General features: G+C 36.4%; 1 protein-coding gene across 1 annotated transcript in view; it reads right to left on the bottom strand.

Annotated features, from left to right (window-relative positions):
- Positions 1-12,716, bottom strand: part of POLA1 (DNA polymerase alpha 1, catalytic subunit) — a 195,462-nt gene that overhangs the window by 99,524 nt on the left and 83,222 nt on the right. Inside the window, exons 33-34 of the mRNA XM_065677248.1 lie at positions 6,714-6,895; positions 4,838-4,969 (exon numbers count right to left, since the gene is read on the bottom strand). Of these exons, the coding sequence (XP_065533320.1) occupies positions 4,838-4,969; positions 6,714-6,895 (314 nt within the window). The remainder of the gene's footprint in view (positions 1-4,837; positions 4,970-6,713; positions 6,896-12,716) is intronic.

The raw sequence follows: 12,716 nt of genomic DNA on the forward strand, positions 1-12,716 counted from the left end.
TACAAAATGTCATCACTATCATCTACAATGATATTTTCACATGTTCAGGTGGTGTACACCTGTGGGTTCTTGGCAATACTAACTTGATTGAAGTGTGGGAGACTCTACGTTCACAAGGAGTCCTGTCATCTTTGTTCTCTTAAGCAACATGCCATGCAATCCCAAAACCTGTGTGAACGCTATTACCTCTAATAATGTTTCCCTGTAAATCTTTCACCTTTTTAAGTGTGCAAAATCCTAACGCAAAACCCAAGAACATATATATGCAGTAGTCAGAACAGCGATATATGTATGTATATATACATATAAAAGAATAAAATTCAAAGAGCTTGAGAGGTGTACCAACGTGCTTTTATACTGCGACCTAACATGCAAGCACTAGACCACCCCACCACAGGTAAGAAATGAGAAATTTTGAGGGCTATTGAACACTGAATTTTCACAGCTGAACAGCATAAAGTTATTTAGCAGTGTTCAATAGCCTTCAAACTCACTTCTGCCCACGGGTTACAGTGGTCCAGTAGAAAAAGACTGCAAAATAAAAAGTGCAATAGAGGTTGGACCAAGATTTTTGTCGATATATTTTAAAACTCTTTTTAAGTTTGCATCATTTTATGTCTTTTGAAAAAAAAAAAAAATAAAATACAAAGATCTAAAAATGCCACACACTATTAACTAGACAGCATATATTTTCCATATAAAACCAGGTTATAGCCTATAAATATACTATTAATACAACCACAGGTGTATATTTAAAAACAAGATTAAAAACCTGCTGCTTCAGGGCAATAGCTCTCCAGACAAACCAGTTCAGGACAAATTTTGCTACTGCTCACATGGCATATAGAGTTCATTTGGGCTTTTTATTCAGTTCTTTTTAGTTGGCAAAACTAGTATCTCAACGGCTGAGTAAGATATGAAATTCACTTTATGAATGTGAATACTCATTTTTACAGGGGTTTTTCAAAAGAGGATCTAAGAGGGCATTTATTTACCAAGTGCTTAAAAATGAGCCTTTGAATATTCTAGTGGGAAACTCAAAACAGTTTCCATCATAATAATTAGATCCACTTACTATAACTGACACCCTCTTATTGTACAGAAGTTGGTCAGTTTTTCCATTTATGCTTGCATATTTCAGCTTTCACCCATTCCCTAGCAGGGATGTTTCATTGATGGCTGAGGGTAACACTTCAAAAATGAACTAGCTAAACAAACTTCCCAGCAGCACTTGACAGAGCTACACCTATTCTTCCCCATTTCCAAAGCAGTACAGAATTAATTACCAGTTCTATGGATCTATTGTAAGTATAATAGACTAAAGAGCTATCACAGACACATTTATTGTAAAAGCACAATCCCAAGAGTGTCTAGTAGAGGGCCAAAACGATTAACACAAATGCTTTGTCAGATCAAAGATAAAACCTGCACCGCCCAATTGAGGAATGAATTAGAACAGTGGGTTATCTTTCAAATTAACCAGGGCAGTTAGTGAGGAAAATTTCATGAAAGTGTAATTCTTAGCCTTTGTGAATCCACACAGCAGGCATTCTGCCAGCTGACAAGATGATGAAATTTTCATGCTTAAAAAAGCCCTCTTCATTTCCCAATTTAGATTAGCTAGCGTTTCTCTCTTTTCATCTATTTGCTCTTCTGAAGCAGAATTAAAAAAAAAAAAAAAAAAAAAAAAAAAGCAAGCACACAACAGGACCAATCTCTCCTAGAATAATGCATTTCTCAAAAGAAATAAAATCTTTGCATGTAATCTTTTAGATGTATTTACAGTTAGGAGCAAGATTATCAAAACTGATATTGTTAATGCCATTAAGAAATCTATAAATACAGTAGCAACGTTAGATATGTTTTGGAAGACAGATATAAAACATATAAATGTTTAATGGCAAAAAAATGATGGAGGAAACAGGAAATTTATATAAAGGCGAGTATTTTACAAATTAAAAAAAAAAAAAAAAGGGATTGTAGGAGGCTTACAAAATTCTATTTACACACTTGTATTTGCATCTTTTTAAAGGAAGAAGTGTATCACTGCTGTATTTATTTACCAGTTTCATGTGCCAAAAAGGGAAGTAGATTTTCCACTTCTAGATTTTATGGCACAACCCCTGCCCCTAAATTTACAAAAGCCACATATAACAGCATTTCAATAGACTGAAGGAAACAACATGCAATGATCTTAAACACTAAAAAGAAAAAAAAAAATCTTATTCAGAGCTCTCTGAAAAAAAGTAAGCTTATTCACTTCAGTGAGCTGTGGATCAGGCCGAAAGGCTCTTGACAGGGCTGCCTTCATAAAAACTAGCTCATTATTTTAAAGGTTAAAAAATTCATTTTCACATGCTATGTTTTTGTATGACGTGACATTTGACCAACACACAAACAACAGAAATCTCTCAAAAAAGAGAAATAAAAAAAAAAAAAAAAGAAAAAATGGAGTGACAAAGTTAGACAATATACTTGTCTATTTCAAATTTACATTTCTGTGCCTTTCAGATGCGACCACTACAATAGGAGGCTGTTAAATAAGCTTCTCAAAGTTTCATCAAATGTTTTGTTCAGGCAGTTCTTTGCCATACTACTTCTGGATGTGTCTTTATAGCTTATAGGATTATATATATTAGTGCAAACACTCATTTGATGAATTTCAACTCCAGCTGTTATACAGTCACTACAAGTACTTGATGAAAGGAATAAACTAAAACTCACAGCATCTGATTTTCTAAGAGCTAACAGGACAAAAAGTTTACCTGCCCAACTCTTTGAAAAGCCCTTTTTTAAAATTAAAATTATTGTTCCATTTGGAAATTACTTTTTACAATAACGTAATCTCATATTTCCAGAGTCTGAATATATTCCACAGTCAAAAAGTAGTTTTAAACCTTATTGTAGCAGCTAAATAGGTTAAAAGTAAATTCTCAGTATTATAACTGAGTTTATAAAGCTTTCACTTACAAGGACAAATACATTCCTTCTGAAGGACACCTCATTATCCTATATACCATGTAGTAAGATACTTAATAGATTTTAATACAATGTCAGCAAGTTGCTATGTTCAGTATGCAGACATTTCACAGTTTGGTTCACCGCTTGGTTGCAAAAAAAAAAAAAAAAAAAAAAAAGGAAAAAAAGAAAAAGGAACAGAGTAAAATATTACACCACTTTTTGTTCTTAACAGTAATGCGAGTTTTTCCTGCCCGTAACTTCCTTCATCAAGTTACTATTGCACATCTTATGCACGTGTTTTCTAGCACTTTATATGCGAGAAATTACTTAGCATGTGGCATTGTGTATAATAACAACTTCCATACATTAAATCTAAAAAAGTTTAATGGGAACAACTTTTATACAAAAGCAGTCTGTGCAAACATAGTACTATGACATGTCATTTAATAATGCACTGCATAATTTAACATGTACAGTAATATAAACTGAATGATAATTTACCAGCCAGCTGGACTTTGCAATAAAGTAATATGACATCTCACATTTTGGTAACTTCACCTGTCCAAGTCATCTACACCTTTAATTTAAAATGGAAAGGAACTAGCTACCCCTACCTTGTGAAATACTGCCTGAATTTAAATACTTTAAGAAAGTTTTGCACTTCTTTTGATGCACAGAACTTCAAAAGAAGTAATTATACATTGAGAAATTATTACATTTCCAGGAAAGAGCTTAGAAAACACTCACCTACAACTGCAATAAGAACTAATATAGAAGAAAGACTATACAAAATGCATGCTTATTATTAAATTATAATGGTAATTCTTAGCATTGTAACTGCTGTCTGCAAAAAGTAATACTTAAGAAAACATGCCACAAAATTTGATAAGCCATTCATTTAAAGGCCAAATTTTCAAAACCAGTTTACTTTTTGGAGTATATCAAAGGCTGAGCACCCAAAGGTTATGAGTTCCTTCAAAATCGATGCCTGTCCTGAAGCTGTGAAAATGGGCGATGCTGGACAACCAAAAATGCAGGCAGGTAATAGGATCAGCAGATCTTTGAAAATTTGAGCAAAATGGCTGGCTGCCAATTCACAAAATATGACACTTCCAGCATATTAGAAATGCAAAATATATTGATATAATTTAAAAAATCATGGTGGCTTTTTTTCCTAAGCAGTCACCACTTTGGGCAGCTCGAAGACAGGAATTTCAACTATTACCCCCCCACACCCAATGCCACACAAAGTCAACAACTACTGCAGGCACTTTGGATTTCTTGCACTGCCACCCCAAAAGAGAGAATTATATCAAATTAAATAACTACTCATCTTTTTCCCCTTTTCCCCCCCCCAATCATTATGAAGAAAGATTCATAGCATTTCTCTTCCTATTGTCCTTCAAAGAATTTTTACAGAGCTATATTCAGTTTTCCTTTTCACAATGTAGCACTATTAATACACATCAATTTGGGCTGGAGAATCAGCTTTCAATTACATGAGAAATTGATATCTGTATATTTGATAGGCTTCATAGATTTCCTAAAAAAGCATTAAGATAATCAACTCTGCACTTTTTCATCTAAAAATCTGTAAAAGAGAGCTACTACATCAGTAATAATGCTGACACACAGTTACAAAAATGTAAATATATCTGAGTATCCTGAGACTGAACTGAGAAAACAAACATTCTGAATTATTATCTGAAATCATTACAGGATTGTTTTATTTTCATGAAGTTGGGTTTTGACATTGCATGCTATTACCTTGGATTACACATGCAAAAAAAAAAAAAAAGTAATATGACAGTAACTAAAAACTCAGCGCTACTCAGAAAACTAATTTCATATGGCAGATTATTTTCTAAGTACTTACACTGTAGTATTTTCTGAGGTAGCGTCTAATATCCAGCAGTAATTTGTTGCTCATTTGAACCACATAGTTGAAAGGAGGCTCTTCACACTCAGTCTTACTGCATCTTTGCAAGCTGGGTTCAATAAATTGCCCCTGCAAACAGAAGCGTAAAACCAGCATGCATCATTACAACAGATGAAGGCAGCAGAAGTTATCACAGGAGTCTAGACCTAATACATATTTTTAAAAAAATAATAGTCTTAAAAGGGCCTCTAATATCTAGAGCCTTCTTTCTTCCCATCACAGCTGGCCATACCCACAGAAAGACTTCTCTAACCTATAGTTTTCCCATTCTCTTCTTAATGAAAGGTCTTTTGGAGAACATGCTTCTTTACCTGCTACAAAGTTATTGATGTTGAGTAAAAAAATTAATCCATAGACAAATCACACTGCTCTGTATCTCCCCAAATGATAGAGATTTGTTGTTTTATAAGGGACATCAAAATTCTGCTCAGCCCACTGGTCAGAACATTAAAATCAACCTTATAGATACCAACTATGAAATTACCAAAAGGGCTGTAGAGACAAATCTCATTAAACAAGAATAACTTCATCATCTTTTATTTTCCCCAACTGCAAAGAACAGTTCTTACAGTTTTACACCATGTCATATCCCCTTATTTTTAAAACCTTCTGAACACCTAACATTAAGATTTCAGAACCTGGAAGTGATGAATGAAAAGGGAAAATTATGTTGATAGAATTCTCATTAAAATAACAACAACCTGATAAGATGAACAGTTATACAAGTTTCAGAAAACTTTTTTTTAAGGCAAGACTATGCTTTTGGTTAAACCCTCATCCCTAGCCCCCATTAATTCCAGGTAGAAGAGAGGGGGACTTGGGGATTCAGTTTACGGGTTTCTTTCACTGTTCGGTGTTTATTTTGGTTTCAGGGTTGGTTGTTGGGGTTTGGGTTTTTTGTTTAGTTTTTTGAGGATTTTGACATCCACTTCTCCCCAGTTAGCCCATCTGCAAGTTGTCAAGCCTACATGCAATTATCTATCTTATTTACAGCTGTAATGAACAAAAGTCAAGGATTCACAAAGTATCACTCGATTTGTATGTCTTTTCCTCTTGCTTCCAAAGACGGCTTTATTTTGATTCAAAAAAATGCAAAACATCTGCTGTTTGTCCAAATTAACTTAAAATAATTACTTTTAATTTAGATAAAACATTTATTTGCTTTCAGTTTCAAGGTTTTCACTACTCTGAAGCTCGCTAATTTGCCAATGACTAATACATACATAACATCGCTGCAGAGTTAAATACTTGGCCCTATTTCAAGTTGTGATCCAAGGTCAGAGATACATTTTTTGGCAGAACTTCTCAACAAGAATGTACCCCTATGACTTTTCATGTTCAACACACGGAGACAGAAGGAAAGATAACAGAAAAACCCTACTGTCAAGGAGGGAGGTGGGATGTAGCAAGATAAACACAAGTTTCAAAAACACTTTGTTCCAATTAATATGATTTAGGATAAGAAATTGCCATCGCTGTACAAAAGTTTCATTAAACAGAGAACTGGAAGTTACCTAGGTGTTAAGATAAGGATTCCTTAAAAAGTTACAGCAACAATTATTCACAACTGTGGGCAAACAGATTAATGAAGCCAGATAGTCTCACATGTTCTGCTAGACGACACAGCTGAAATGCAAAAATGGGAAAAAATATTCCAGCACTATCTTATCAGCAAATTTCTGTTCCAAAGCTATAAATAGCAGGACTCAAACATGGTATGTCCTACATCATACACATCCTATCTGAAATAAGAGTATTTCTCTCCATCACTGATGAACAGAAACAAATCAGAAAAAAAAAAAACCCAACTAACCAAGCCATCAAAGACATTGTCATAAATATTTTCTGTTCCGCATTTGAGGCAGCAAAACTTGAATCTTTCACAATCCCTATATTTCTCCTCATCGGTGAGCTGAGCTGGGCCACCAACCAAGGCATCATTCTCCTCATCTTTATGGTAATGGTGACGGACTCTGAATTGGGAAGGATCCAGTCCTATTAATAAGAAACAAAAATTTCAAAAGACTTAAGAGGTCAACCATGCAAGTAGGCTCATTTTTCATATGCTTGGTGAAGCAGACTCAAAAGGAAGTTACAAAATGTAAATCCAGAAGCTGAAAATCTCTCCTTAGCAAAACTTCTGTAAAACTTTAATATGTTTTACAATTTTTAATCATGAAAAAGGTTCATGAAACATGAAGAAATATTCTTATTTCTTGTGCAAGACTGCTTTATAAATAAAACAAGCAGACTGCATTATCATGGGAGCATGTGACAAAACATTTTGTTTCTGAGGAAACCACTCCTAACAGATGGCTTTATTTTTATTTTCTTCTTAAGTTACATTGAAAATATTTCAATAAAAATGTGCATCGTTATTAAGAAACAGTCTTTAAATCAAAATGGCACCATTAAAACCGAAAACAGAAAATAAAAACCCCATTAAAGAAACACGGGTGCACTGCTGTTACCAACTCCTTCAAGTCTGTATACAACTGCCAACTCTGATTTCAATGCAGTGGTCGATTTCATTTTGGCTCAGTGGTTAACAGCATGTAGGTTTCAATCTAATGCAGTGGTTAAAATTCAGCAGCAGCATTTAAAACGGCAGCGCTGGAGACAAAATGCCTTATTTTTGATTGCCAGCACACAAGATTTTAAACAAATAAATATACAAAAGAGATCGTAAAAATACTGATTCAACCACAAATAAGTAAATAAGCAAGCAAGCACGAAGTTCACTGCCCTAGGAAAAAGACTGCCAAGGTAAACTTAATAAAAATTCACGGGTTTTGTCATCCTTTGTCATGTGCAACCTTTTAAAAGTCCATGTATCCCATTTAGAGGTTTTTTTGATTAACTCTAGCAAATAGCACATGCTAGAAAAAAAAAGAATTATTTGAATGAGCATGTAGAAGAAAACATTCAGAAAACTATGGCTTACTTTATTAGTAAGATCAAAGAGAAGTACTTTAAAAAATATTTTTAACAGAGACTAATCAAGCCAAGTCACAGATTACCATGGTTTAACTATCTTGTGCGAATTTCATTAACACATGTAAAAATTACTGTAGAAAGAGCAAGAGAGATACAAACAGAAAGTGAAGCTAGATTTTACAGTTCTTCTTAACCTTACTATACAGTACTAGGCGACTTAAAGACAATGTCTGGGAACAATATTCAGCTAAAGACAAATGCATGTATGTAACAGTTGCATTATACAGGCAAATATAGACTGTCCTTACATAAAAGATTTGGTATGTGAGACTTTACTGTCGCTATCCTGAATTTCTATTTCGCAATCATAAAACAAATTCAAGGACATGGAAAAATTCCATTGCAAATAAGTTTATTTGGTTCTTGGTAGAATAGAGGTCCCACTAGAATTTTATCAGTCTTCCCTATTTTAATTTTATCAAAAGAAACAAATGCCAGTGCACAAGAGTAACAATTCACTTCCAAGAAGTTCTTAAACTTTTAATACGCTTTTCTGTTATTCATTAAAAGAAAGAGCAAATAAAGCAAACAACATTGCCTATAGCTCATTTCACACTCTAATACATATGGTACTCCCCCAAAAAGACTGTGGGGTTTCGTTTGCTTGTTTGTTTTCTTTTTCCCTCTTTTTTTTTTTGTCAGTAATATGTTTGCTGGTTTAGAAAATAAAGATTATGTGCTGCAACACACACACTGTAGAGAAAACGTTTAGAAAGGCAACCTGAGTTTAGTACTCAGATTTTGCAAAAAATCAATTAAGTATGCAGTAGGTTGGGTCTCAGACCTTAATGGTGAATACAAACAAAACTTCTCAGTTTACTCTGAGTTCAGAAGGGGAATTAAAAAACACTGCAACTTTCCAATACAGATGCCATTAAAATTCACTTAAAAAACTTATCCCAAAAGGCAAAAGGAAACAAATTCTGGTCTTCAGACAAATGCAGTTTTCCAATTTCACTCAAAACCAGTGACAACAAATAAGCATCTGGACATCTGGCAATAATTTAACATTAAAAAAAAAAATCTTTAGAAGAATTTAAATCACACCTATCTCTGAACTTCCTTAGCTGTTTTGGCCTGAGAAAACAACAGGAAAAATATTGTGATGATTCAAGTGTACATCTAACTCCTGGTGTGCCAACAGCCCCAGAGAAATGAAAGGGACTACAAATCAGGCTTTTTAAGAGCATGCCTGCCTTAATTATCTTGTGGAACTGGGACCTATTTTAAGATCTCCTTTCAGGAAAAGTCAGTTGGTTCAATTAATCCATTTCAGCACAATAACTGGTATCCTTTCTGACCAGGTCACACTGTTCATACTACTCTGTAAACAAAACAGGGTCTATCTAATGGGTGGGTGGGTGGGTGGGGGGAACCAACCTGGTTTTGGTAATTTTTAAATTAATATGATGAGACTAATCAGTGAACTTCTTTAAATGCTTATTTTATTTATTTTTCCATGACATCAAGAAAAAAATCAAAGGGACTTTGACTTACTCCAATGTAAAAATCTTCAGGGCTACATTAAATTACCTGCAGCACAGGTAAGCTTTCCAACACCACCAAAACCGCAAGGTTTGGCACAGAAAAACGACATTAAAAACGCACTGATGAACCTAGTGCGACAAAAGTAAACAATAAAAGTTCCAGAAGTTGCTCCTGAATTATTTCATAGGATTATTAAAACATTTACTAACTATCAAGCAAAAGGGGTCACTCGATGAAGGGAAAAAAGGCCAAGGAAGTTTTCCTGATCGCAGCACTTCAAAGACAACACTTCTGCACACCACTTTCACACGTTTTTCCACGCACACTCCCCAGGCACACAAGCGTCACCCGCAGCAGGGCAGGCGCACCCCACCGCCTCGGCCCCGTGGGAGAGGTCTGGCAGGCCGCCGGCCCTGCTGCCCGCTGAACGGAGCCCGACGGGCCTCCCCCCGCTGTATTTCGTATTTGAAACGCAGGTTATACGGGAAGCACGTAAAGTATCCCCGCGGGCACCTCTGCCTGCGAGACATTCTGCGAGAGGCCGGCAAACGGCATCCGGTGCTGCCACCTAAAGGCTGCGGCGGAGCACTTCAGCCAGGGCGAGGCGGAGGGGCCGGGGCCCGGCGGCCCGCCCAGCCACCGAACCCAAGGCCGGGCGGCCGAGACCTCTACCCTTCGGAAACGCACGCTTGTGCGTGTTCCTCACACGGATCCCCCCGCGCCGCCGCAACGCTCGTGTGCCTTCTGCGAGGGGTACTTAAACCAGCCTCTCCCACCGTCACAACACACACCGCACTTCAGCACGCCTCAGTTTCTAAGCAGGTCTAGAGCAGCTCAAAGAAAACCCAGCTAGACCACGAACACCAACATCCGTAACACTTAGGGGTTTATTATTGTATTGTCGTGAAGGTTTGCCATTATTTCAATCTTAATTTCCATCGTTCACCTCTTGCTTCACTCCCCAATTTGAGAAAAGCAGTTATGACAGAACTTGGTGCAATTCCTGCACGCCATAAGGAGAGCAAAACCATCTTGGTGTCAGTCTGAGTAGCTGCTAAATAACTGTATTAATGGCACCTATTAAATGACTCTCTAGGAAAAAGTGGAAAATTAAAAAGACAATATCTGTAAGATGTTGATGGGTTTCCTTACAAGGAGCAGCTAACATGGACACTGGATAGGATGAACACGTACTGGGAAGTACTTTTGATTAGGACAAGCCTCATCAGGACTCAGTAATGACTCCCTAAAATTTGACAGCCTTCCTAAGAAATGCTCAAATGCCAATTTGCAGAGCACCAATGGGTACATCCACCTGTAAGGCAGCAGCACGCATCTCTTTCAGAAGACCATGACACAGTCTAGGACAGCAATCAGCAACTTCCATCATGTAGAGAAAGTGATGCTATGCAGTAACAGCTACAAAAATCCCATGGTTAAATCACTCTGCTTCCATAATGTTTAGATACTTTTGCCAACACAGAAATACGATGTGACCTTTCTTTGAGACGAGGAACAGTGTTTATGTATCAACGAAAAAAACACACACAACAACCCTTATTTTAAATGTTAAGAGAATTGTTGTGTCAATACAGTTGTTTTGGTTTTTTTTTTTTTTTTCATTTAAAAGCTACTGTTATCCCCAGGATGAAGTAAGGTCTCCAAGCATTTAATAAGATCAGATTTATTGAATGATATTACTGATCATCTTTCACACTTACTTTCAGAAACTCTGACAATCCTCATCTGCTCACTGCTTTTCCTTGAGATCTTCAAGAAAAAGTGAATGCAGGAGTATGCCCATGAGGTTCTCATTTTAAGGAACAATGAATTTCCACCTCTCAAAGAACAGGCAGATCTCTTACAATGTCCAAAACCAAAAGACAATTTTCAGCTTGATTCCATAATGAATAAATATTGTATTTAAGGACTTCTCTGCAATTTTTAGGTGTTATTTGCTTTTGTTCTTCAGCATGTAAAGTAGCTTAAAATAACTTGCTTTGAGCACAGACAGAACAAAGAACTTTTCATCATTTTGATATGAGCCAAGCTTCTCTAAGCAGAGCTCATTTTTATCTAATCAGACTAACATGGTGATATGTCAATGAAAATTCACCTTATACACTTAATATTTTGTTAAACATACAACCGTTCTCCCTATACAGACACATATCGTATGCAACACAGTAAGTCAGGTCAGGCAGAGGAAGATACACACAAGTATGCAACCAAGTTTTGGTCCACAGGCATGACACTTACATATCCTCCAGAACACCAGCTTGCTTCTTCAGAACAGAAAAATATGGTCTTTTGCAAGAAGACAGGAAAAACAACAGGAATCTGGATGTGTAACATGACAAAAATACTAAGCAAAAAAGCCCAACTTAACCAACACTGAACAGCAAACAGTTTCGTGTTTGCTTGCTTTAGCAAGCTGGGCTCAATTATCTTGCACACTATCATATCTAGTAAACTATTTTCAAGCTTCTTTGAAACAAAACCACTGGACTATCCATTGAGTACTGTTAAAAAATGCTGTAGGGTAACTTCGGCTTGCAATGACTTATGTATGACTCTGATTAAGTGCTGTACGTAAAGACCTAAGTAGAGCGTAAGTTTTGAAAAAGACTTCACCCCAAGCTCAATGTAAGCATTCCCAAGAAAACAAAGCTGGAGAAGGCGGTAACATTTTTACAGCACAACAAGGTCAAACTGAACACATTTCAGATGTAAGACTGTAATAGATACATACAGGTTTTCAGACTGACAATTGTGGACTATTAATAAACTCTCAGCTGCACGATGCTATTATAGACCATAAAAGAAATTTTCACTGTGAACGTACTATTGTACGCTACTGTACGAGTGCAAAAAGCAGCACAGGCATTTGCAAACAGTAGATGCTATCAAGTGGCACACAGTTCTTATGATCTGGGCACTTAATTTAGATGACTGAATGGAGACAGTCTTTTCTGAAAATCCAGCCTGTTGTAAATAAGGAACAACTCTGAATTTGAGCTTAAGTCTACAAGACTAACAATCTTTGCCAAATTAAATAAATCAGCTTCAGAAATCTTTTCTGTCTTTTGCCTAAATGAAGTAGAAGTTTACTGCCTGTTTTAAACTGCTTCAACCTAACCAAGAGTGCTTGACCTTTTCAGTCAGGCATACCACATAGTCCACTCTGACATCAAGGGAAAGCTCTATACCAAGGACCTGCCGTATGACCAAAATGATCTGTCTGGTCACCCTGCATATGTGAAGCAGTGATGACACCTCCCCAGAGCACTAGAGCTGTTGAGGACATACTACAGTCTGAAACACCTCCAAG

The sequence above is a fragment of the Lathamus discolor genome, chromosome 4, assembly GCF_037157495.1.
Source record: "Lathamus discolor isolate bLatDis1 chromosome 4, bLatDis1.hap1, whole genome shotgun sequence".
In the NCBI taxonomy this organism is placed as follows: Eukaryota; Metazoa; Chordata; class Aves; order Psittaciformes; family Psittacidae; genus Lathamus; species Lathamus discolor.